Source organism: Amphiura filiformis, chromosome 2 (assembly GCF_039555335.1).
Source record: "Amphiura filiformis chromosome 2, Afil_fr2py, whole genome shotgun sequence".
Taxonomy (NCBI): domain Eukaryota; kingdom Metazoa; phylum Echinodermata; class Ophiuroidea; order Amphilepidida; family Amphiuridae; genus Amphiura; species Amphiura filiformis.
In genome coordinates, this window is record NC_092629.1 from 7,005,689 (window position 1) to 7,029,730 (window position 24,042).

The window sequence follows — 24,042 nt, forward strand, 5'->3', positions numbered from 1 at the left end:
CAGTCATTGGGCATGGCTGGGATTTGAACACAGGAACATCAGTGGAGCAAGACAAGGGAACAAGCAATTTTTTGACAGCTTTACTCTGGGACTTGTATTACATCATTGCACCAATGTTTGGCTCTGACCACCACTTGTTGAGCTGGCCTTGCTTTGAATTTTGTTCTCTCTCTGTGTCTGTCTATCTGTCTCTCTCACTCTATCTTTCACACACATTTTACAGTGTTTGAAGTGTCACTTTTTTTGGAAAAAATTTTCATGATTTTTCGCATGACTTATGCCAATTATTTGTGGAATATCCCTGGCCATAATAAAAATTCCATTATCTGCAATTTTCAATGACTTTCGCATGAATTTTGGTGACTCTATAATACCTTATAATTTCTAACTCTGTATATTTGCCAATAGCCCATGCAGCATGACTCTTTAATACCTACCGTCAGCATATTTATTTTCCAACTCTGTATTGCCAATAGCCCGTGCAGCGTGACACATTTCTCTCATCAGCTCCTCTAGTCTTCTAAATGTCCGAATGATGCTCCCTATGCAACGCAAAAATATCATCAAATGTTTAAATAAATGTTTGTCATTTAATATGCACTTCACCTGCAGCAAGGTAACAATTTTTTCCAGTGCTGAGATACATCAGCATTTGGCATTTAGATCATAATTATCTGCGTACAGATCCCTATTACAACTGGGTGGGGTGAGGCAAGTGAGGTGACGCCAAAAAAAAGTTTGTTTGTCCATAGAGGCTTATGAAACAGTTGGGTCGGTAGGTCGGATTTTTTTTTTTTTTTTTTACATGGGGGGGGTAAACAAGTTTTTCAATCAAGATTCATGCAAATGTAATTGTTTTCAATGAGTTACAAGTATTTCCTGGTGTTCCTCTTTAAAATCCGTATTTGGTAAAATATTAACTCGTTACATATTACCCAACAAAATAAATGGGGGTGAATCAAGCAAGTTTGCAAAAAGTCCAGCTTCATCTTACCTTCAAATATATCAGTCATCTTAATTATCTGTGAGAAGGATGCCCCTTTAGCCCAAGCAAACACAACATCCATCAGTTCTGGTTTAAATGAGCCTACATAATCTTCTTCATCAAGCTCCATCTTGGCTTCGGTACTCACTTTGGCTATTCTCCTGGCAGAATCCTACAACAAAATGCACCAATATGAGATGAAATTTACATGACCAGGGGTCCATTTCACTAAACTTTTAACCCTTCATAATTTAAGTAACCGTTTGTAAACTTACGAATACCCAATACTAGACATAACTTTACGAAGGGTCCTTGTAGTAAATCCCTATTACTTATGAAAGGTACCATTCGTAAGAATGTTTAGTGAATTGGAACTTAGAACTCATCATAAATTACGAATGATTTCAAGACTTACGAAGCTTCGTAATGTTAAGTGAAATGAACCCTGGGTGATAATATTAAATGATGAAGGGAGCAAAGTATTTACAAAGCCATCTTCACTGATCCCCTCTACTGTTGCTTCCAGGGTTGTATCGTAATATGGATATGGTACTCGGCCACACAACTGCACCTTTTCATGGCCCTGATATCTGATCAGCTGCCAAATTGGGATCACTGTCCTTCATATGAATGAACGAGTAGAGCACTGAACTCAGAGGTTATTGGTTCAAATCCCGCTTCAGCCAATGAGTATTTGTATTGGCAACACTGACCAAAGGTGACAAGATAACAACTCTATGAGATTGGCATTTAAAATTCTTTGTCACCGAGTAAGTAAAGAAAAAGTTGAACAAGGAAAAAAAAGAGGGTTGTCTCAGGAGATATGCATTTATTTTCTTTCTTTTTGATGTATTAGAGGTGGTTTTTCCTAGTTATCAAAACAAAAAATGGCTGGCCCACAAATACAATAAAAAAGAAATTGCACAAATTGCCAGCAACTAACCTGCATTTGTCTGAGTGGTCCAGCTAATTCTTCCCTTAATCTTGGCTGTGTTTTAGTCTTTTCCTCAAACACAAAACAACTAAGAAGGGCTACACACTGTTCAGCATTCAGACTGTTGAAGACTCCATTGAACATCATCTCTGTTAGCAGCAGCTCATCCGCACTAAAAATAAAATCAAAAAAAAAAAAAAGATAGTAATTACATGCAGTTTACCATTTTTATAACCAACCATTTAATTAAAGTAACACAAAAAAGTGAAAATTAGAGCAAAATTTCGGCACATACTCAAGATTGTGAATGCTATCACTAATCTGTGATCTTTGTGACTCGATTGTCAGAAAACATACCGAAAATGCACGTTTTTGGCTCTTTTTCAAGAAATTAGTAATGATTAGGATTGAGCTATGTTTCATATAGCAGAACTTGATATTTTTTTATTCCCAAAAATTACTGCTGTATTTTTCTGGAATGGGGAGTAGTTCTCTAGTCTCTGTGGTTTCTTGATCCCTTCTGCTTGTGACATCCTCATCTCCTGCATTCTTTGCATGGCAATAATAGCAGTTCATATATACCTTGTTTATTTTAAGAAACTGTTAAAAACCTTTTCAGAAATTCTGAAATAAAAAAAAAATTCTGGATTTTCCAAACTAGGGTCGGTATTCTTTTGGGATTAGGGTCTGTTGGGAAAGGACAAGCAAACAATATAGTTTTTGCCTTATTAAGTACAACTTCCCCATGAAATCACCCCTTTACCCCATAGCATTGTCTGTGGGTATTGTACCTTGCAAATTGTACCTGCCCTCAGGCATAATACTGAATAATACTGGTATTGGGACTTTCCACCCTTGATCATGATTATTGAAGCTAAACCAGGCATGACACTTGTACACCGTAACCTGTCTTGTTGAACCAAGCTACTTGCCTGCTGTAGTAAGTGCATATGATTGACCAGTGGTGTAGCCAAGGGAAGCTGCAGGATCACCCCCCAACCTATAAAATTTGTTGAGGGATAAAATGGGGACGGCAAAGTGTAAAGTGTCATTAAAATGACTAAAAGTGGGCCAAAAAATGGGACAACAATTTGGATTTGCCCCTCCACAGTAAAAGACTGGCTGCGCCCCAGTGGTCGACACTGAAACTTTAGCAAGGTAACTAACTCTCTTGCATACACGTTTGGACAATTATTCTCAGACACTTTGCTTATGATCAGGATTGTAATTACTTATTTGGGTATTATCCAGTTGACTACACACACTATAGACACAAATGCAATATTATTAACAGCTAAATCATTGTGAAATTTGAAAACTTGAAACTGGAATTCCCCTTGAAAACACTGCTTTGCAATTCACTATTATCGGTGATCAGTGAACCTCGCAAATTGTATCTGGTGCGTGCAAGGGCCAGATATTGAGACTTTCCACCACCGCCAGTGATTATATTAAAGCTACAGGCAACTCATAAACAATCTATCTTCTACTGTATCAGGAACTGCATGCTTGAATAACACCATTTATTTTTCACCATCAATTCTAAACTGGTATTACAAGAGTATAGACCATTATAGAAGTGGTGACTGCATTGGATCAGTGCTAAGAAGATAAAAAAACACACCTTTTGAAGGTCAAAGTTTCTACACAAACTGGAATTGGAGTTGAAAGGCTGGCAAGACTAAGAAGGACATTGCTGTTGTATGCTACAATAAGCCACTACATTTGAGGAGGAAGTGCTATTTTGCAGACTATTATCATAAATTATACTCCACTAAATTTGAGGAGGAAATACTATTTTGCACACTTTACGGTGGAACTAGCTGTTATTGTGAAATTTCTGCTACTATACTATACTTAATTTGAGGAGGAAGTATGATTTTGTATACGGTGGAACTGTTATTGTGGAATTCAGTTGAATGTTTTGAGAGAAAAGATCATCAATTAACAAGAAGGAGATCTTGTTTTTCATTGACCTCATAATTTGAGAGGTGATGAACTAGCAGCCAGTTTGAGGGGATTTCATAGTTTGTTTATTCAATTTGTTTTTACTGAAATTGTGGATATTTACTTTGAATTTTTGCTGCAACATACAATCGCATTGGAGTGAACAGACCACCTTAGGAAAAAGGCATTGCATGAATGTTAAGATAGAACTTTAAGCACAAATAAAACTTTGCAATGGTAGGAAAGGAAAATAGGCTCTGATTAACACTACTACATTGAACTCAACACAAATTTTGAAACAGTCCAAATTCATCTTGTTTGTGATTCTGACAGAATTAATTCATGATGGCACACAGATTGTTCTCATATCTTCTCCTGTTCTCTATTGTGCTGCTGGGTATCAATTTAGAAGTGACTGAGGCCGATTATGCTGTAAGATGTCAAAATCAACATTTCATTCTTTCGCGGAATGATACACTCGCATTTCAGTTGTATCAGAATGAAACATGCAATTTTGTGGTGTCTTCCTCTTATAACCATGGAATTACGGTGAATGTTCTTTCATTGTCCTCTTTTTCCATTTTTGACTACTTTATCCTGGAAGAATCGGGAGCAGAATGCTTGAATCAATCTTTTGGTTGGATTGGATCTACAATAGCAGAACCATGCGCCATACTTTTTAATTGCAGTACAGTTCATATCAACATGAGAGTGTCGACTATTTTGGAAATACAGGAGAGCAGTAACATTGTATCATCAAACAACTTTGAATATACCAAATGGATTGGTACATTCAACCATCGTACATTTGAGAACATCACTCAGTTGCAACAGTGTAAAAATTTTCATATTGTTGATGAGATTTATCAAATGCTATATTATGAAATTCCCTATATCAGTCTACAAGATTTACACCCATCTCTCAAGATAACATTAGAAGGTGATCCATACTTCAAACCTGATGAGCTTCCTGGATTTGATCTTGACCTTCCAAATGATGTACTTTTAGCTGAATTCCCTGCATGTCCTGTTGACTGCTTCTGTACCCTACGCTTCCAGACATTTTTTATTGACTGTCCAGATACGTATGTTAGCAAGAACATTCTTTTATTAGTAAGCGGAACTCTGGCTTCGATTCTCGCAAACTCAACTGCAATAGACCTCTCTGACAGACAACTCTCGCACATTGAACATCAATCCTTCCTCAATCTATCAGATGTTATCATTTTATTGTTGAGCCAGAACAGGATGGTTACAATCGGACATGGCATTTTTGAAGGTTTAGAAAACATTCATACACTGGACATGTCTTTCAACCAAATCTCAAGAATAGAAGCTGGTTCGTTTTCACATTTGTACTCATTAAAACGGTTACTGTTAAATGTAAATCAGCTAAAGTATATTTCACATAGTTGGTTAGATGGTTTAGTCAATGTACAGGTACTGTATTTAGGTGGAAATACTATTAAGGAAGTAGAACCAGATATATTTTCACAGATGCAAATGTTAAAGATCTTGTCTTTTCCTGATTGCTATTTATCTCAATTGCGAAACCTTCCAAATGAACTGTTGTTGTTGGATATTGCATCAAATATTTTCCCAAACTTTCCCACAAATCTGCCAAAGAATTTAACCCATTTATCCTTAGATAACAACTATCTCTCCTTTCAGAACCAAATAATACTGTATGATAAATCTACACTGATATCACTAGTTCTATCACACAATAATTTATCCGTCATTCCAAATGACTTATTCAGTCGTATTTATACTTTAAAACGTCTTTACTTGAATTCTAATACTTTGGAGAAATTACAAACAGACCTTTTTTATATGTTAACGAAGTTAGAGATATTAGCTCTATTTAGCAACAGTATCGACTCACTACAATCAGGTATATTCAGAGATCTTCATCAATTGCAAGTGCTTTACCTGTATAACAACAAGCTCAATGTGATACAAAGTGACCTTTTCAATAATTTGACAAAGCTAGAGAAATTAAATCTGCATGAAAATAGCATTGAATCATTACCATCAGGTGTATTCAGAAATCTTCATCAATTGAGAGAGCTTTACCTGTATGACAACAAACTCAATGTGATACAAAGTGACCTTTTCAATAGTTTGACAAAGTTAGAGATATTAGGTCTAAATGAAAATAGCATTGCATCATTACCATCAGGTGTATTCAGAGATCTTCATGAATTACGAGAGCTTTACCTGTATGTGAACAAACTCAATGTGATACAAAGTGACCTTTTTAATAGTTTGACAAAGCTAGGGAAATTAAGTCTGCATGAAAATAACATTGAATCATTACCATCAGGTGTATTCAGAGACATTCGTCAACTGCAAAACCTTGGGCTGAATGACAACAAACTCAATGTGATACCAAGTGACCTTTTCAGTAGTTTGACAAATCTAGAGAAATTAAGTCTGCATGGAAATGACATTGAATCATTACCATCAGGTGTATTCAAAGATCTTCAATTGCTAAAGCTTTACCTGTATAGAAACAAACTCAATGTGATACAAAGTGACCTTTTTAATAGTTTGACAAAGCTAGAGATATTAGGGCTGAATGAAAATAAAATTGAATCATTACCATCAGGCATATATGACAACAAACTCAATGTGATACAAAGTGACCTTTTCAATAGTTTGACAAAGTTAGAGATATTAAGTCTGAATACCAATGAAATTGAATCATTGCCTTCTGCTCTTTTCCAAGACCTCAAAAGATTAAAAGGACTCCATCTCTATGATAACAGGTTGACTGAAATACCAAAAGATGTTTTCAATGGAATGCCTTTGCAGATATTAACTATCCAGTCAAACAAACTGGTTCGACTTTTTCCATATCAGTTTGCAAATTTGACAGACTTGAGAGTTCTGGACGTTTCAAACAATGAATTGGATCAAATTCACAATAAAGCACTGTCTGGTTTGAGTAACTTGAAATATCTACACCTTGAACACAATAATCTAACTCAAATATCAAAAAACTCTTTTATGGGATTGAGCCTGCAAAACAATTGTTATATCAGAGTAGACAACCCAGCCACATGCTGTTTTCTTGAAATGGTAAGTCAGTCTCAATGTGTTCCAAGAAATGAGAAATCTCCTTATTTAACATGTAAGCAGCTCCTCCCATCTACAGCAGTTAAATACTGTACATGGATTTTTGGCTTTGGCGCTTTGTTTGCTAACATTCGGGTCTTCATTTGGGGATGTGAAAAAATAAAGTCTGAAAAACAAGTGAAACAAGTTGTTTTCATTACCAATTTAGCTCTGGCAGACTTACTTATGGGTGTGTATTTGTTAGTTATTGCATCTGTTGATCAATACTATAGTGAGTATTTTCCTTCATTCGCTAAACATTGGAGAAAGAGCGTATTTTGCAAATTTGCAGGGTTTCTATCAGTCTTATCAAGTGAAGCATCCCTTCTCTTTCTAACCCTTATAGCTGTAGATAGACTTGAGGGATTTCGAAAAAGCATTATAAAACCAAAGCTATTTGGGAAAAAGACACAAGTACTTCTGACAACATTTGCATGGGTTACTGCTCTTGCTTTAAGCATTGTGACTATTTTCTTACAAGATGATAAATTGTATCAATTTTCAGATGTGTGTATAGGGTTACCACTGGCTAAAACTAAAATATATAAAGGAAAATATGAAAACATTAAAATATCATACAACTTTGACAGGTCAGATGATTATCTTCCCTTACAAATATTTACCAAAATTGGCACAAAACAAGAAAACTATTTCTCAATTGGACTTTTCCTTGGGCTTAACTTTCTGCTGTCTTTGTTAATTGCAATATGTTACGTACTCCTATTTGTGTACATTTGTAAATCACGATTTGCCTTGCTACAAACTGATTTGAAAATGTCTATTAAAATGGGTGCTATCGCATTGACTGACCTCATGTGCTGGCTTCCTATTGTCATCTTGGGTATTCTAGCACAGACTGGAGTAAAGGAACTTCCCCCTGAATGGTTTCCATGGATCACAGCATTTACTTTACCAATTAATTCTGTACTAAATCCATTTCTGTATGCTACTGTAGATCGTGTATCAAATCATTTTGTAGATCGGTTACGACCAAATTGTTACAACGAAATGGAGACAATGCTGTAGTCCATTTCATTATTGTAGAAATGGAAATTTTTGTGCCACATTTATTTGTGTGGTTTTCGCATTCCAAGAAACTACAATAAGAATATGCAAAAATGTTCTTTGATGTATTATGGTATATGTCAGTAAGATTTGTCAAAATCACACAAAAATGACCACTTTTACAGTATTTCATATTCTTTTATCAGTAAACTTTTCCAAAACATTACAGGTTATATATTCTATAAATATATCCTGCTATATATTCTATAAATGGTAAGAACGGAAAATAAGATTTGTAACACAGCTATATATATACCGTAAAGATTTACCTAATGGCGCTATGGGCTCATTTAACATAAGTGGAATTTTAGATACAACCTAAAAGTGCCCTCCCGTAAAATTCCCACCAGCAAATAAGGGCATGGAACCTTATTATTCTTGTTGGGATTCTTGAAGAGGGAACACTCTATTTGCACATAAAATTTACCCCAATGCAAAGGAGCCCAAGTGCGCCATTAGGCAAATCTTTACGGTATACATATAAAGATAAATCAAGTGGTACACAAATTATAAGACAAGATGAAATCTTGGAGAATTAGGTGATTTATGTAATTTTTAAAGGATTCTTTGTCTTCAGCTTGGTTTTTACCATTAAAAGACAGAAACTTGTATAAAAAAATAATGTGTTAAAATGTATTCAAAAATTGTTTTAAGGGGGTACTACACCCATTGCATTTTTTTGTTGCATTTTTTTGCATTTTGTGAAGAAATGAGAAAAAGAAATTGGACAAAGTGGTATGCAAAATGAAGGGGCAAATCTTCTCGCTCAATTGGTGGCATCAGTATCAATGACGCCAGCGTACATGCTTCTAATGGTATAAGCCAAAAAGTGGTACATCATTGATGTTTTAAATTCACTTCATTTTGGAAAGCTTACTATCAACGGATTTCGTTAAGGTTAAATACAATTGGTTTTCAAGGCTTGATTCCAGAGGGGCGTAAGTTAATAATGGAAACAGCCATGCAGAAAAGAATGAACTCACGCGTTCAATAGTATATCAATCTGAACGGACAAACCGCGGCTCGTGAGTCATCCTATATGTTGCAGGGATAGGGAAGGGCGACCATGATAGGACCATATGGGCTGATGGGGGTGATTGTGGGCAGCCGCTTTTCGGCAATTTTCCTTTGGATTTTCTAAATTTTCAATTTTAAAATTATCCTGGATGATATCTGTCGTGAAATAAATCAATGCTTCTATAGGCTATAATAGGCCTAGTATGCCTATTTATACCCTGATTATGCAATATATAGGCCTACAACAATAGTAACCGAACCAACAACCAATATTTTGTTAATCTAATTTGTAAAATATATTCATAGGCCGCTACTATTAGACTAGTACCGTATAGCCTAAAAATTCCTGAATTATATAATGAAAAAAAAGCGGGTAAAAACAATCAATCGCTGCAGTCAGAAAGAAAGAAACGAACAAGAAAAAAGAAAAAAAGTGAGAGAAAAATAAAATAAAAACTGAGATGGAATGGACCACATAGGGACTCGAACACGTACCAAAGTTTTCCAGCTCAAAACTATAGTATTATAAAGTCGGACGTGAGTTTGGCGCGCTAACCGACTGAGCTACTGAGTGACCTCTGAAATCGATTGATCTCAAACTGACTATTATGGAATAGTGCATACCAGGCTCTTATGATAAACAATCTCATCACCGCTGTAAATGTCGGAGGTATCGATGGCGAAAAACCTCGATTTTTGCAAAAGTAGCTTAAATTTGGAGTGAAATTCAAATGGTAAAGGAATCAACATACTTTTGAGAAATAATGTAGGCAGTTAGAAATCAAAATTAACGTTGCACAATCCAGAGATCGATAATGTAACATAACAGTGTTTTGTGGTACAAGATTCTCAAAATTGTTCCCAAAACGGGCTAATAAAATTTAATCGGTACTGTATTTGGTTCTTCCCCATGGCAACATTATTTCTTTGGTCGATTTGTAGTACAATGCAAAAAGGAGAAAACAATCACTCGGGCGTGGTTTTATACGGAGCGAATATTTGAAAAAAACTGCATGGAACGTGTTTTTGATCTTGTGAACATGGAGCGTAAAAATGATTTAAACGAAGGATTTTCAAACGGATTCTAAAATTTGTATAAACACACAAAAATAATGTTAACATACATCCATGCACCAACATTTGACTCACTGCGATATTTGATTGCTGAGAAAACGCGTTTTAGAGAACAACTTTATACGCCTTTTATATCGCTTTTTTATACGCTTTCTTCGTGTAACCTTAAAATTTTGGATATGTGTTGCTAACACATTAGGGAAATAATGTTGATATGTAAAATGGGAATAAGTGGTCCCTGATTTCTTTTATGACTTCATGAACTTGGTGCTCCACAACTATCAAAAAACGAACCAGTTAAAATGCTTCTATTTTTTCAATGTTGAGCTATATTTTGTATTTTGAACTTGCGACACTATGTCACTGAAACTTAATTAAGCCATAGGTAACAGGTTACCACAACCACACTACAGCAATGTTGAAAAAAGATTGTATTTTTGTCACCTATACCACCATATTAGGTAGTTTTCCGTAAGCTTCATTTTTGTGATTTTGGTAACTATTTTATATTTTATTTGCCCAATCCATCTCAACTAGGCAATCTAAATTGTACTCACCATTTACATCCCAAGGTATTTTAGTATATCCACCTCACACATTTCCATTATATATCCAGTAACAGACAAAATATCAAAATTGATGCCTCATTATGACATGTATGATATCACAGACTATCACATGTATTCAAAATTGATGCCTGAATTTGACCTGAACCAATTGACCTATAACCTGACCTTTGATGACCTTATAGCCTTTTTTAATCTCTTTTCCTAACAGCACATTATAGAAGATACATACATGGTGTAGTATTAAATTGTCTATGTGGAAGAGATTAGGCCAAAGAAATTTATTCAGTGTTATAATCAGTGAGTACATTTCTATAGATAGTATAACAAAGGATTTTAATGTATTCTATTCATGTATTCTACTTGGACATGTTCAATAGAATAAATTATGGTTTGTTATGAAACACACATCTCAGTTACCAGGATACAGTAAACAAAAAAATATATAGGGCTAAAATGATTTTCTAAAATGGTTTAAAACCACTTTGTATGTAGAGATATTGTATAAGTTCAGGACATGAGATGATGAACATATTTATATACTTTATAAATTTGCAACAAAAAAAAGAAGATGGGTACTGATGAAAATCAGGGTATTATATCGCCTTAAGCATGATGCATACAAAATTCATGTTGATGATTATGATTATATATAATGACATGAATTTAATATACAGATAAGGAAAAACAAATAAATTATAGAAAACAAAAATTAATAGACGAATGGGAAATAGTTATTTTTTCTGATATCTGATACAACTGTAATATTTTGTTGCTTAACATTTACTCAAAACCTGCCAAGAAATTGGTAAATTTTCAGTGATGCAAAATCCTGCATTATAACAAAATTTCAACCAAACTTGTGGGCTTGGGCCAAAATTTAGAAGTTGCATCATAATAGTCTACTTTTTTATGCAAATATGAACATGATTTTAACCAGGTTTGGTACTATGCCCAGATTAATATGCTAATAATGTCATAACATAATTTATACACCAGTATTTAAATATATATTTCTTTTGAAACAAAAAATTAATTGTGATGCAGCATATCAAAACAGGGGACTTTGTGTCAAAGTGCTCTTCACGCTATAGAATAAAATAGACAGAAAAAATAAAGAAAATAATAAGAATTTGGAATGATTTTTCACATATAAAATGTGAATGCCTTGATGTAAATTTCTGCATTTTGATGTGCTGCATTACAATTAAACACAATCTCTGGCCATAATTAATAGGTGAATTTTGGACTTCAAATGGCTAAATTACAGCAAATTTTTGGTCAATTATGTCCTTTGCGTCATGAGCGCCTTACATGTGCAGGCACTGTAATGCACTTAGCAGAAACACGCTCAGTACATGATCATTTCTCGGATGTGAATCTGTGTGCGGTGTAGACACTCTCTATTATGGAAGCGCATCTCGTGAGATCACATTGATGCGGATTCGTCTCTCGAGTGACTAAAAGGCAACATTATAGCTAATGACAGCAACTGCTTATGTAGCGCGAGTCCACACTTAGATAGTAAAAACTTAAACAGATCAATGGCATGTATGGTGACAAAAATCAAACCTATGTATCCACAGTGGGATAGTAAAAACTTGGATTTGTCGATGATTATGCCCACACAACGTCATCATCCCTATATCTTCGTGTATGCGTCTTATTGTTAAATTACCTGCTGATTTCACACGCCACCCTTCCTTTGATCTCTATGACATCAGCTGCTGTTGCATATCCCAGTCTCCTGATCACTCGTTTTCGACATTTGAGTTCCTCCATCTGTATCACAGTCCTGGCTTTCTTTAGCTCTCGCTTCGCCTCCTTCACTTCTTTGGCTATCTGCACAACACAAAGTAAAAAATTCAATGTAAATTTCTTTTTTTTAGAAAGCCACAGTTTTATACAGAGCGATTACATACAAACATTGCGCTTACAGAATGTTACTGACCAAATTGGCCCAAGACATACATTAAGCACCATTCAGTGACGCAGCTCTACACAGGTGGAGAACCTTAGTCAGCCTGCATATAGAATAACCATTGCAGCCATGGATCAGTTCACCAAGTTTCATCTGGGTAGACAATTTAGCAGTAAGTTCCTTTCAAGCTGCAATCAGCGAAAAATATAGTTGGCACACTTGCTCAAAACAATTCAAATGCATGTCATACCAATAGTATGAAGGCGAGTGATTCAGGTCTGTCATGAATTTCAAGTAGAGACTCTGTCCTGTATCCCACCCTTCCCCACTCCCCATCTTTCAATGTTAGAGGATCCCATGGACATGTTAACAACATGCCTTTTTCAAACATTGAATTGGGGGAGCGGGGCACAGATTCACCAAAAGACATTCAAAGTGTGCCAACATTTTCCATGATTGTAGCTTAATTTTAACATGAGAACAGAAATATGACAGTGCAGGGGCTCTACACAACATGTAGCAGCACCTTACTGATAGAGCTAACTGGACTGACATTATATTATCCACAATTAGAATGTACAACTAAAGTTTGTTTGGCTTATAAGGCGGAAACAATAAGACTCATAACGATGTGTATTGATATAGAATGGCATGCATGCAGTTGGGCGTGCATGCCATTGCACACCCATTGGCTTGAGTGACCACACTTATAAAATTGTATATCATGCAGATTGGCTGTTTACCTGTGCTTTTTTCTCATATAGACTGTACAATGTGTCCAACTCCTTGTCCTTATACAGAGGATGTGAAAACATACGCTCTTCAAAAGCTTCTACTTAGTCATAGCCCTATTTGCATAGTGCTAGTCTTACCTGTGCCTTTTTCTCATACAAGCTGTATAATGTGTCCAACTCCTTGTCCTTATGTAGAGGATGTGAAAACATACGCTCTTCAAAAGCTTCTACTTTCTGAAAACAAATCAGTAAGTAACATAATCAATATGCTGTCATTGTACAACATGTATTAGTAAAGTGTATGTGATACAAATTATCCCATAACTGTAAAGTTGCATACTAATGGGATGTTTTTACTGAAAATGATAATGTAGGGCAGAGGATTGCCAAACTGCATTGAACGACATAATCATGGCAAACTCAATAAAAAGGTATAGTTTGTACTATCTGCAACCTGTGGTTATTGTGATTAGAGCTGAGAATGTCAGAGGTAGAGTAACAATCCTCAAAGGCCCAATTTCAAAATACTCGCATTTTTTGTCAAAATGGACTCACATCATTCATCTTGTCGTAAGAATTAAAAACAGGGGACCAAGATTTAATTATAATGATCCAAATATATACTTTGATCAGCTCGTAATCGGCGGGAATTGTTTAGCTTTTACCACTACGCCGAAAAGTAGGCCCATGTTTAAAGTGATATAGTTGACTTGTCTGGTCTATATTGTGCATGTTAAATAAAGTAGACAACGTAGAGGGCTTGAATTAATAATTTGTGATACTTGTGGCTAAATGTCAGAAGACAATTCTTGAAATAAAATATATTGATATTAATCCGCGATGTTATAAGGCCCGCCGATTACGAGCTGATCAAATTATGGGTCAAATTTGCAAAAAACTGAAATGGCTCATTGAGTGTATGAATCATTTACGACATGTCAACCTGCTGCCCTAGGCTGCCTAGGGCCACATGTGACTAAAAAGGTAATTTTTGTGTGGCCTGTGACACAATCTAGAAATGAAAAATGTTTTAATGATATTTATTTTGTCTATTGTAAGTTTTTTGAACAATTATACCCCAGCTTTTAGCCTGTTATTGTAGAATGTACCCATTGTATAAAACCACAATTTTTCCCCGCCCATTTTATAACAGACTGTGTCGTAATCAGATGCTTTCGCCTATATCTAAACCATATGCTGCCCACATTTTGATAAAGAATATTTTTTGGCTCGATGGGAAGAAAAGGTTGCTCATCCCTGATTTATAGAATGTTCAGAACACATTAAGCCAATTGACCTCAGTAATGATCAACTGTCTGATACACACATTCGGAATACAGGCGCTGGAATCAGATAGTTATTTTCTTTTAGCTCAAAATTAAAAGGACACATACGTATCTCTCTGAAAATATATAGCAAAATTAACATTTTGGGGGAAAAAGGAAAAAAAAACAACTTTTTTTTTCAGAAATATTACAATATTCTGCTCCTAATTTGACCACCAACTTACCTCCACCAGTTTTTTGAGATCATGATCCTTAATACCCATATCTTCTATGGGATCTAGTAATGGTATGCCATCAGGAAATCTCCTCAGCACCTCCTATAAGCAACAAATAATATATCACAAATTACTCAAGTGTGTACAGGTATAACACATATGAGGGTCATTCAACAAGGTTAAATTGAGATCATGATCCTTAATACCCATATCTTCTATGGGATCTAGTAATGGTATACCATCAGGAAATCTCCTTAGCACCTCCAGTAGGGTGTGGCGAAAAGCAATTTTTTTTTTTCGGATCGACTTGAAACTCTCTGAGAATTTTACTGGGGTACATAATACTATTGTGCTGAAATATCAATAAGATCGGAGCATGTTTCGCCCAGGCAGTAGATTTTCACAAAATCCCTACTGATTTGCTATTTCTTACAAAAGTTGATGTGTTTTCACAACAGAAATTTCCTGTATGTTGATACAGCAAACATAATATTTCTCTGTACTATAGTAGAAATTTCAATTGAATGAACACAGCTGCCAACAGCATGACGGTTGTCTACGTGCACTGTGTGATGAATGCCCATGTGTGCATAACTGAAGTGAATCCAAAAATGCCAAATTATTCATGATTGGTTGGTATTTTCATTATTGTATCCATGGATTTGCGTAGTATTCTGAAATATGTGACATACGATCGCTGTCACATCGCATACAGCTGTAGGCAACTGTGTTCATTCCAATTAACTTTTTATATTATATAGACTAAGTTACCTTGATAGATTTTCCAACACTTTGCCTGTTATCTTGAGGGCGTAGATCCTTTGGCATATATAACCTGACACTGCTCATATGAGTAATGAGATGTAACATAACCGGCACCACCTATAACAATTACAGGGAAAAAACCTCGCATTATAATTTATAGAAATTTCATGGTTCCTCAGAGGGATAGCATGTCCCCTGAGCAATGTGACTTGGGTCAGACATCAAAAATGCTGCAAGTTGCTCCCACACGTTTTGTGTGAAAAATTCAATTAACTTCAATGTTGCATAACAAAAATCCTTAACCATAAGACTCAGGGATGATTTGAAGTCACCTCCACTTGAGATTGAGTCTGGTATTTATTCCTAGCTAATTAAGTAAAAAGAGACGCATGTAGCAGCCGACAAGTGCATCATTTTGATATTGATGTACACATTTTCTGTGGCAGGCCTAGCAGCCTCCATCACAGCATTCTTAATGGTCTCTTGTGAACAGTCAAGCAACAACAAATTCCAACTGCAATAGCTGCCAGCCCTTATGAAAATGGCAAGCATTTTTGCAAGCTTGCAAAGTAGTTGCGCATGCTTGCATATACAAGGTTGCACAAACAAGGTGTCATATTTTAGAAGTATACATAATAGAATGCAGAAATTGTCATCTGTCTACAAGGCAGCTATTGCAGATAGTACCTTCTTGCCTAAACCCTTGACATTTACAACAGGCTATCCCTGGCTCTCAAGGTAACTCACCACTATTTCTCCTTTCTCGTTTTCAGTTGCAGGCCTAGCAGCCTCTGTTACAGCATTCTTAATGCTCTCTTGTGAACAGTTAAGTAGCACCTCTGCAATGTAGAGCGGTGAGTCGTCTTTGGGTGTCCTCATCTCCTGGTTAGCTTTCTTGCGGAAGTTGACTACTGCACCCCACCCAAAATCGTCATCGCCATTTTTAACCTATTTCAAGATGGAAACAATTATCATAATTACGTTATGTATTTTTAAATACACTTCTTTGCTGCTCACAGCGTCAACAACAAAAATCCGCCTCCCTGCTCATGGCTCAAGCCCATGGCAACCTCTTGGATATGCCAGTGAGAGGAAAACAATTACTACCAATTACTACAATTACTTTATAAACCTTTCAAATGATTAATCCTAAAAAGTTTTTAAACTTGTCACCTTTACTGCACATCCAAGATGGCTGCTCATGCCATGACGGCCATCATGGATGCACTGGAAAGGGAATATTCAGAACCAATTCAAAATTGCAAAGTGCACAGCCCTGTAATAAATCTGCCATTGGATTGTTACACCAAAATATTATAGCTCTTGTATCTAACCCTAAGCCCAATATCGAACAATAATTTGTGTCTTTGAACTTAAGCATTACATTATCGGCACAATGCACTACATTCTGCCAACAAGGGCTTAGGAAAACTGCAACTGCTGCATCTGTCACAACACAAAAAAACACATGCCAGCACATCATTTTCATGATCACTGCAATAGAGCTTTGACAAAGTGTGCCCAGTGTTTCTAGAACTTATTTCCAAGATTGTGTCTTTGTATTCAGTCAATATGACAATAAAAGAGCTCTACAGATAAATGACACTGTTCACCATTTATGAACAAAGTCAATATTTGACTGTTTTTTACCCGGGGTGGGGCACTGAACTTAAATTTCAGTAGGGGTGTGCGGTACCAAGCGTTGAACTTTGGGAACTGAAAACCGATTTTCAGGCAACATAGCGGCTTCTGAATTGAAATTTCAACATATTTTTGGGGTCTTATGAACTAAAATTGAGCCAAATTATAGGCTGTGGTACTAAGAAATTCCAAATGTTTCCAAATGTGAGCTAAAGAGCAACAATCGTGGGCATTTCATTTTCTCAAATTAAGGTTTAATAACTTGAGCATAATCCCCAAACATAGGTCTTCAGAACTGCAGGAGAACCTGAACAGGGGTTCTTTGACCACTGCACAGACCCATACCACCTTTACATATGAGTGCCTGAAAAAGGGTCTTTGACCACTGCACAGACCCATACCACCTTTACATATGAGTGTCCCTTCCAGTATTTTTATGTTTTGATTTCTTACCTTTACTAGCCTACCAGGCTGCATGAATGGTAGACAGTACTTGGGTTTCACCATAAAAGCCTGGATTTCTTTAGCCAATTTGTTGAGCTGTTGTCGTATCTTGTAGTACGCTTCCACTCTGTCCTCTTGGGGGATCTCCATCTTATTGTAATCTTCTTCACATTGTTTGAGCTCTACAAAATCAATCAATTACACAAAGTCAATCAATTACACAATGAATCAAAATCTACTATTTCTACTCTTCATACAAAACCTTTTTACATAACAATATGCCTAAATTGAAAAGTGCCTACTTGACTAGAGGGTCAAAACCACTAAAAACGAGCAATTCAGACTTCCAAAAATGGGAAAAATAAAATGTTATTCTAGTCATGTTTACATATATAAAATCAGAGATAACATTTCGAATTCTGACCCAGACAAATATGAACATGTAATATTGTGAACTTTTTTAATTATGGCACTTACAAGTAACCTAGCAAAATTTACTGCTGCAACGTACGTTACTATGGTTTTTAAGACTCAGCAATGTTTTTGTCAGTGAGGGAAGCGCATTACTAATGATCAGTTTTCACTATTTGAAATGGATGTTTAAACAGTGCTTCCTTCAACCCAAAAGACTTATTTTACCCTTACCATTGGTATCCTATGACATTTACAAGTAAACTAGCGAAATTTACTGCTGTAACATACGTTACAACTGGTTTGTTAAATTCAGCAGTGTTTTTGTCAGGGAGGAAAGCGCATTACTAATGATCGGTTTTCACTATTTGAAATGGATGTTTGAACTTGCTTCTTGACGCTGTACCTAAAAGACTTATTTCACCCTTACCATTGGCATCCTGGAATGAGTGTGAATTTGAATACAGGAGATGTGGAATATGTAATCTAATATCCATCTTACATAATTTAGATTATTATCTGGTACTTTAGAGAATATTATGGAACTATTGGATCAAAAAGTTTCTTGTTTAATGTGTTTGACATATACCAACAAATAATTTCCATAACGGTTCCTCATATTGCATTGTGTCACTGTTAAGAATGGTAACGTATGTTACGTAACGTATGTTACAAATCGTTTACATACTCATAGAACTCAAAAAATTAAAATGTTATACATTGCTAACCGTGCGAGGGGGGCGCTAGATGAACTAAAGATGACATGCAGACGGTGTCTGATGTGATTTTCTTATATTTCATTATGATCGTATAAATACTGGTAACGGATGTTTCAGTAACGGATGTTTCATTTAAACTTCTAAAATTTCCACATGTTCTGTTAATGATAGCAGTGCAACAAAATTATTTCACTTTTATCAGGGTATCACGTGCTAATGTTTACTACCTACCAGGTGTATATTCTACCGTTTGATTTTCAGATAAATGGTAATGTAGGTTATACGGTCATAGATTATGGTACTTTGTATTGCTTTTCACTAAAACCGATACCCACATTACATTTTTAGTCATAAATTTAATTTCCACGCTATTAATTTGACATTATAAAGGCAAAACATGATACCTAAATTGATAAAAACGTTATTAAGGGTTAGATAACATGTCAATGTAACGTAGGTTACACGGAGTATTGCGACAAATTTCAATTGTAACTAAATCATCTTTTACAATTTAGGGATGGTTGTTTCCTTTTTTCCTTGTACGAATACACTATAAATTACATTTTAATACTATTTCAGGGCATATTCATTGCGTTCCTTTTAAACACATTACACAAATATGTGAAGTTCGTGATTTGCGAGTTTTGACCGCTCAGCCAACTTCCATGATCATTACTTTATATTACGATCCACATTGGTACAATATATTAAGTTGAATGGTTGCGACAGGATTTTTGCCGAATTGCTCGTTTTTAGTGGTTTTGACCCTAGAGTTCTCATTGGGTTTTTGGACATTTTGGCTAAAAGTAGAGACAAAAGAACATTTTGAAACAAGCAAACTAAATGACTACTCCAAGTACTTGTGTATTTCTTATTTTCTTAACCTTGAAAATCTGCTTTTATTGTGGAATTGGACTTCATGTCTTTTAGTGCAAAACTTCTCATGATCCATGTATAGCCCCTTTTCAAATATTTGACACTACCTTAATCTATGGTTAATTTGCATACTCATACCAATCAATGTCATTTGGGCTATTCCAATTGAAATCCATACACCCCTACGGAAGACATGACCTTAATCTCCCACACAGGGGGTGTAAATTTCAAATGGGGTTACCTGAAAAGGTGACTCCATTTGAAATCTACACTACTGTGTGGGAGATTAATGTCTTCCATACAGAGTGCATGGATTTCAACTGAAATAGTCCAATTTTGAAGTATTATATATAAGACTTCCTTACTTTCAAACAGTTTTGGAATGGCAGCATAATTTTGGAACTGATAGAATGACTTCTCCAACATGTACTCTGGGTTGATTCCTTCTACACGTAGCAGATTGAGCACCATGTTATACGTCAGATGAAAGGCACTATTCAACGCATCTGGTTGACCCTACAAATAGACAGAATATAATACAATTAATCTGATGAGTACTATCAGCTGATTGGCTACAAGAAGACTATCATGATTTATTGAGCCAATCAGCAACATGGTAAGAATGGTGGTAGGGCTGAAGAGGATTGAGCTTAAGAGACCTTGTGTATAAAAATCAAAGATGTGGTGGCAGACTTCAAAAAATCGATTTTCTTTATACATTGCACATGGTTAGACATTGAGTCAACATGTATAATTTTGGTTAAAATTTTAACTCTTCATCTATGGTTACCATGGTAACGGCCAAAATATGAATTGACCCAATTTTCACTATTTTTACCCCTTTCACAACTGGAAAAATGCTTAAATATTAGGTCATATTTCTGTATGAAGAACTTGAATTAAAATAATCTTCTCCCATACAATGAAGTATCCATCCTTGTCCTTTCCAAAAATGAAGTAAACATAACAATTAATTATTTCAATATGGTAGATACCATTTTGTAAAATAGGGGTGTTTTTTATTAATTTAATTATGAAAAAAATGATCTTTTTAAAAATGACGTAACCTCCAAAGTGGTGCTTTTTTTAAATTATTTTTTTGCAGGGTAGGTAGATAAGGTATTGGTCTACCTATATATAGAAAAAAAAAAGTTCTGGTAATTGTTTTACTGGAGAGCAGTGGTGCCAGAAACTTTGAACTTTTTAGGATTGTTGACATTATAAGGTAGTGTGGAAAAATAGGGATTTTCAGCATTTACTTTCACTGAAAATCCTGATTAGGGTTGATAATGTACCAAAATAAATTGGCATCAATACACCGTAAAGTGAGACACAATTTGATTATATTTTAATGACGGTGTTGCCAGAAAAAAACGTCTCTCAGTGAAGCTGTTGCTCATCTTGTTATTACCTATCATACAGCTATGCTGAAAAACGGCCAAATAGATCAGGTTTAAAATGAGCTAGGTCCCACACATGAAAGGAGAAACTGAGGAACAAGAATGTATAAGGTAAAAATCTTGTATCCCGAAAACTTTCCTGTGAGGGCGCTTTTTTTCAAAATGGCTGCCAAAATCCAATGAAAAGCAATTGCTCTTAAAATAGGCGGATAAAAGATAGAATTTGTTAGATCATGGATTTGTTTTTATGAAAGTAATGTATAAATAAGTCGCTATATCAATAAGAAGGTACCAGGAGGTCACAGTTGGGGACGCTTTTCAAAATGGCCGCCAAAATTCAAAGAAAAGCATTATACGGTTACCATAGTCAATTATGAGGTATAATTGACCAGATTTTGGTTTAAGTATTGATGGCAGTAATGTAACGCTAAATTAAGATTTCAATAGGTAGCTACCAGGAGGTCACAGTTGAGGGCGCTTTTCAAAATGGCTGCCAAATCCAATGAAAAGCTTATATATATGGTACACCTAAAAGAGGCATAATTGATCTGAATTTGGATTAATATTGATCTAAGTACAGTATAATCAGCCACAAAGCCTCAGATAATGTTATTGAAAAAAATATTTGAAACATTGAAATAGTTTATACGAGTGGATATTCATACGTAGTGGTAGATAAAATGATTAAAGAGTTTAACTTCAACACTACACTATTTTTCGCTCACCTGGAACGTTTTCACTAGTTCGACTAGCGTCTTCAGCAGATGGTGATGCTGTGATGGTATCTTGTCTACGATCTGATGTCTACAACCTTGTCTACAACCTACTGATGCCCAGGGGGGGCGCCGCTACATCGTAACACCCTATGACGTCATTCTGTCAATCATATGACGTCATCAGTGAAGGTTATCCCGATCGTAGACAAGATACCATCACAGCATCACCATCTGCTGAAGACGCTTAGTCGAACTAGTGAAAACGCTCCAGGTGAGCGAAAAATAGTGTAGTGTTGAAGTTAAACTCTTTAATCATTGAAATAGTTGTCTTTGATGTAATCGTAGTCTTCAATCATTGCCACCTCTAAGTTATCGTTTTGAGGGTGCAAAAGAACGAGTCACCAAGTCAAGATGACCACTAAAATGTCCACAGGAATAATTTATGTTCATGAAGGGCAACATATTAACTAAATATACTGCGCCAAGAAAGTATCCTGACCCCAGGGGGCCACTCAACTTTGGAAGCGACGGTATGTGCCTGTCAACCCTCTAATACCCGATGACCCCTTTTTTTTAAAGTCATACCCGATGACCCCCCCTTTTTTAAAAGCCATACCCGATGACCCCCTTTTTTAGTTATGGCTACCCAATGACCCCCCTTTTGGTTGTGGCTACCCAATGCCCCCCCTTTTTTTCTAGGAGAACATCATCACAATTATTTCAAAACTTAACCATATTGGGGTAAATTGTTTTTTGTAATAGATGCACTATCTAATCCTGCACATTATGACACCACATTGAATCCAATGTGACCTCAAGAAGAAAAGTAACAAGCAATTGAATAGAATTGAATTGTCCAGTTTTAAAAGTGACAAATTGGCCTAACGATGTGCAAAAAGATTCCAACAAGCGCAACAAAGAGACTACACAGTTTCTTCAATTCAGCTTTATTTTAAAGCAATATTTATTTCAGTTTTTACTTCTCTGTACTTTTCATAACTTGTATTTTTGTCAGCTCTTTTGTTTCAGTTTTCTTTTAAATCAAAGGCACACACAAATTAGCCATTTACCACTCTCAAACCAGATGTCTAGTCCGTGTTGTTTTGAATAGGCCAGTGTGTCACTTTTTAACTTTGCTTCTTGAAGTTACAGCAGAGGCAACTGGCATTATTGCATGTGCCGTTGACCCGATGGCTTTAGTCAGGACATTTACACCTACCAGTCATGTATGAGGATTTCGCTTTTGCTAGTAGGCCTATATGTAAGACAATTGATCATTGTTGCATTTTCCTTGACATAAAGCATCAAGTATGTTGAGAGAAAAACAAGAGGTATGACAATAATGACATCCAAAGTTATCGCCAGGTATTATCACAGTTGTCTTGTGATTTTAACAGTTTCTTTACCAACATCGAGAACAAAGCAGTCTATTGGTGTCAAAGAAGGAAAAGGTTTTAGCAGACTCAAAGTGCAGCTATCTTCTTTTCAGAGAATGCAACGTTTTCACAAAAGAAGATATATATGACCTATATGCCGCTTTGATTTCAGATAGGCTAGATAATTTAGAATAATTTTCTTAATGTAGTGATATCGATGTGAGTGATCTCGAAGATAAACACACAATAAAAGAATTCAGTGAAACCAAGAAGAGTATGAAGTAAATATCCTGCCCTTTGTCAATACATAGGGACAATTCTCTGGTGGTCATTTTGGAGATTTGGTGATCTAATTAGCCATCTTGACTCGCTATATAGCACTTTGTAGCTCGCTATATAGCACTCTGATACACTTGCTTAGAGGTGACAATGATCAAAGACAACTATTGAATGATTCATCAAAGACAACTATTACATTCTCTTATCAAAGACAACTTTCTTTCTTAACACTTTTATCTGCCGCTCTTTTTGGTGGCCATTTTGAAAGGCAGCCTCAACTGTGATCCCCGGTATCTTCCTATTATTACTTTGACTTAATTTTACTGTACTGGGATCAATATTGATTCAAGATCTGGTCAATTATACCTCTTTTTAAGTGACTATTTGAAGTTTAACGGTGTACTATGTTGGTCCGACATTTTGAAAAGTGCCCTCAGCTGTGACCTCCTCGCACCTTCCTATTAATATCTTGACGTATATTTACATTACTGCTATCAATGCTTAACCAAAATCTGGTCAATCATACAGTGACGTAGCACCAGTTATCATAT

General features: G+C 35.7%; 1 protein-coding gene across 1 annotated transcript in view; it reads right to left on the reverse strand.

Moving 5' to 3' along the window:
• Positions 1–24,042, reverse strand: part of LOC140145828 (exosome RNA helicase MTR4-like) — a 43,170-nt gene that overhangs the window by 5,467 nt on the left and 13,661 nt on the right. The window contains exons 11-20 of the mRNA XM_072167508.1: positions 20,086–20,236; positions 17,724–17,896; positions 16,377–16,577; positions 15,636–15,746; positions 14,874–14,966; positions 13,502–13,597; positions 12,387–12,550; positions 1,929–2,091; positions 995–1,157; positions 438–542 (exon numbers count right to left, since the gene is read on the reverse strand). Of these exons, the coding sequence (XP_072023609.1) occupies positions 438–542; positions 995–1,157; positions 1,929–2,091; positions 12,387–12,550; positions 13,502–13,597; positions 14,874–14,966; positions 15,636–15,746; positions 16,377–16,577; positions 17,724–17,896; positions 20,086–20,236 (1,420 nt within the window). The remainder of the gene's footprint in view (positions 1–437; positions 543–994; positions 1,158–1,928; positions 2,092–12,386; positions 12,551–13,501; positions 13,598–14,873; positions 14,967–15,635; positions 15,747–16,376; positions 16,578–17,723; positions 17,897–20,085; positions 20,237–24,042) is intronic.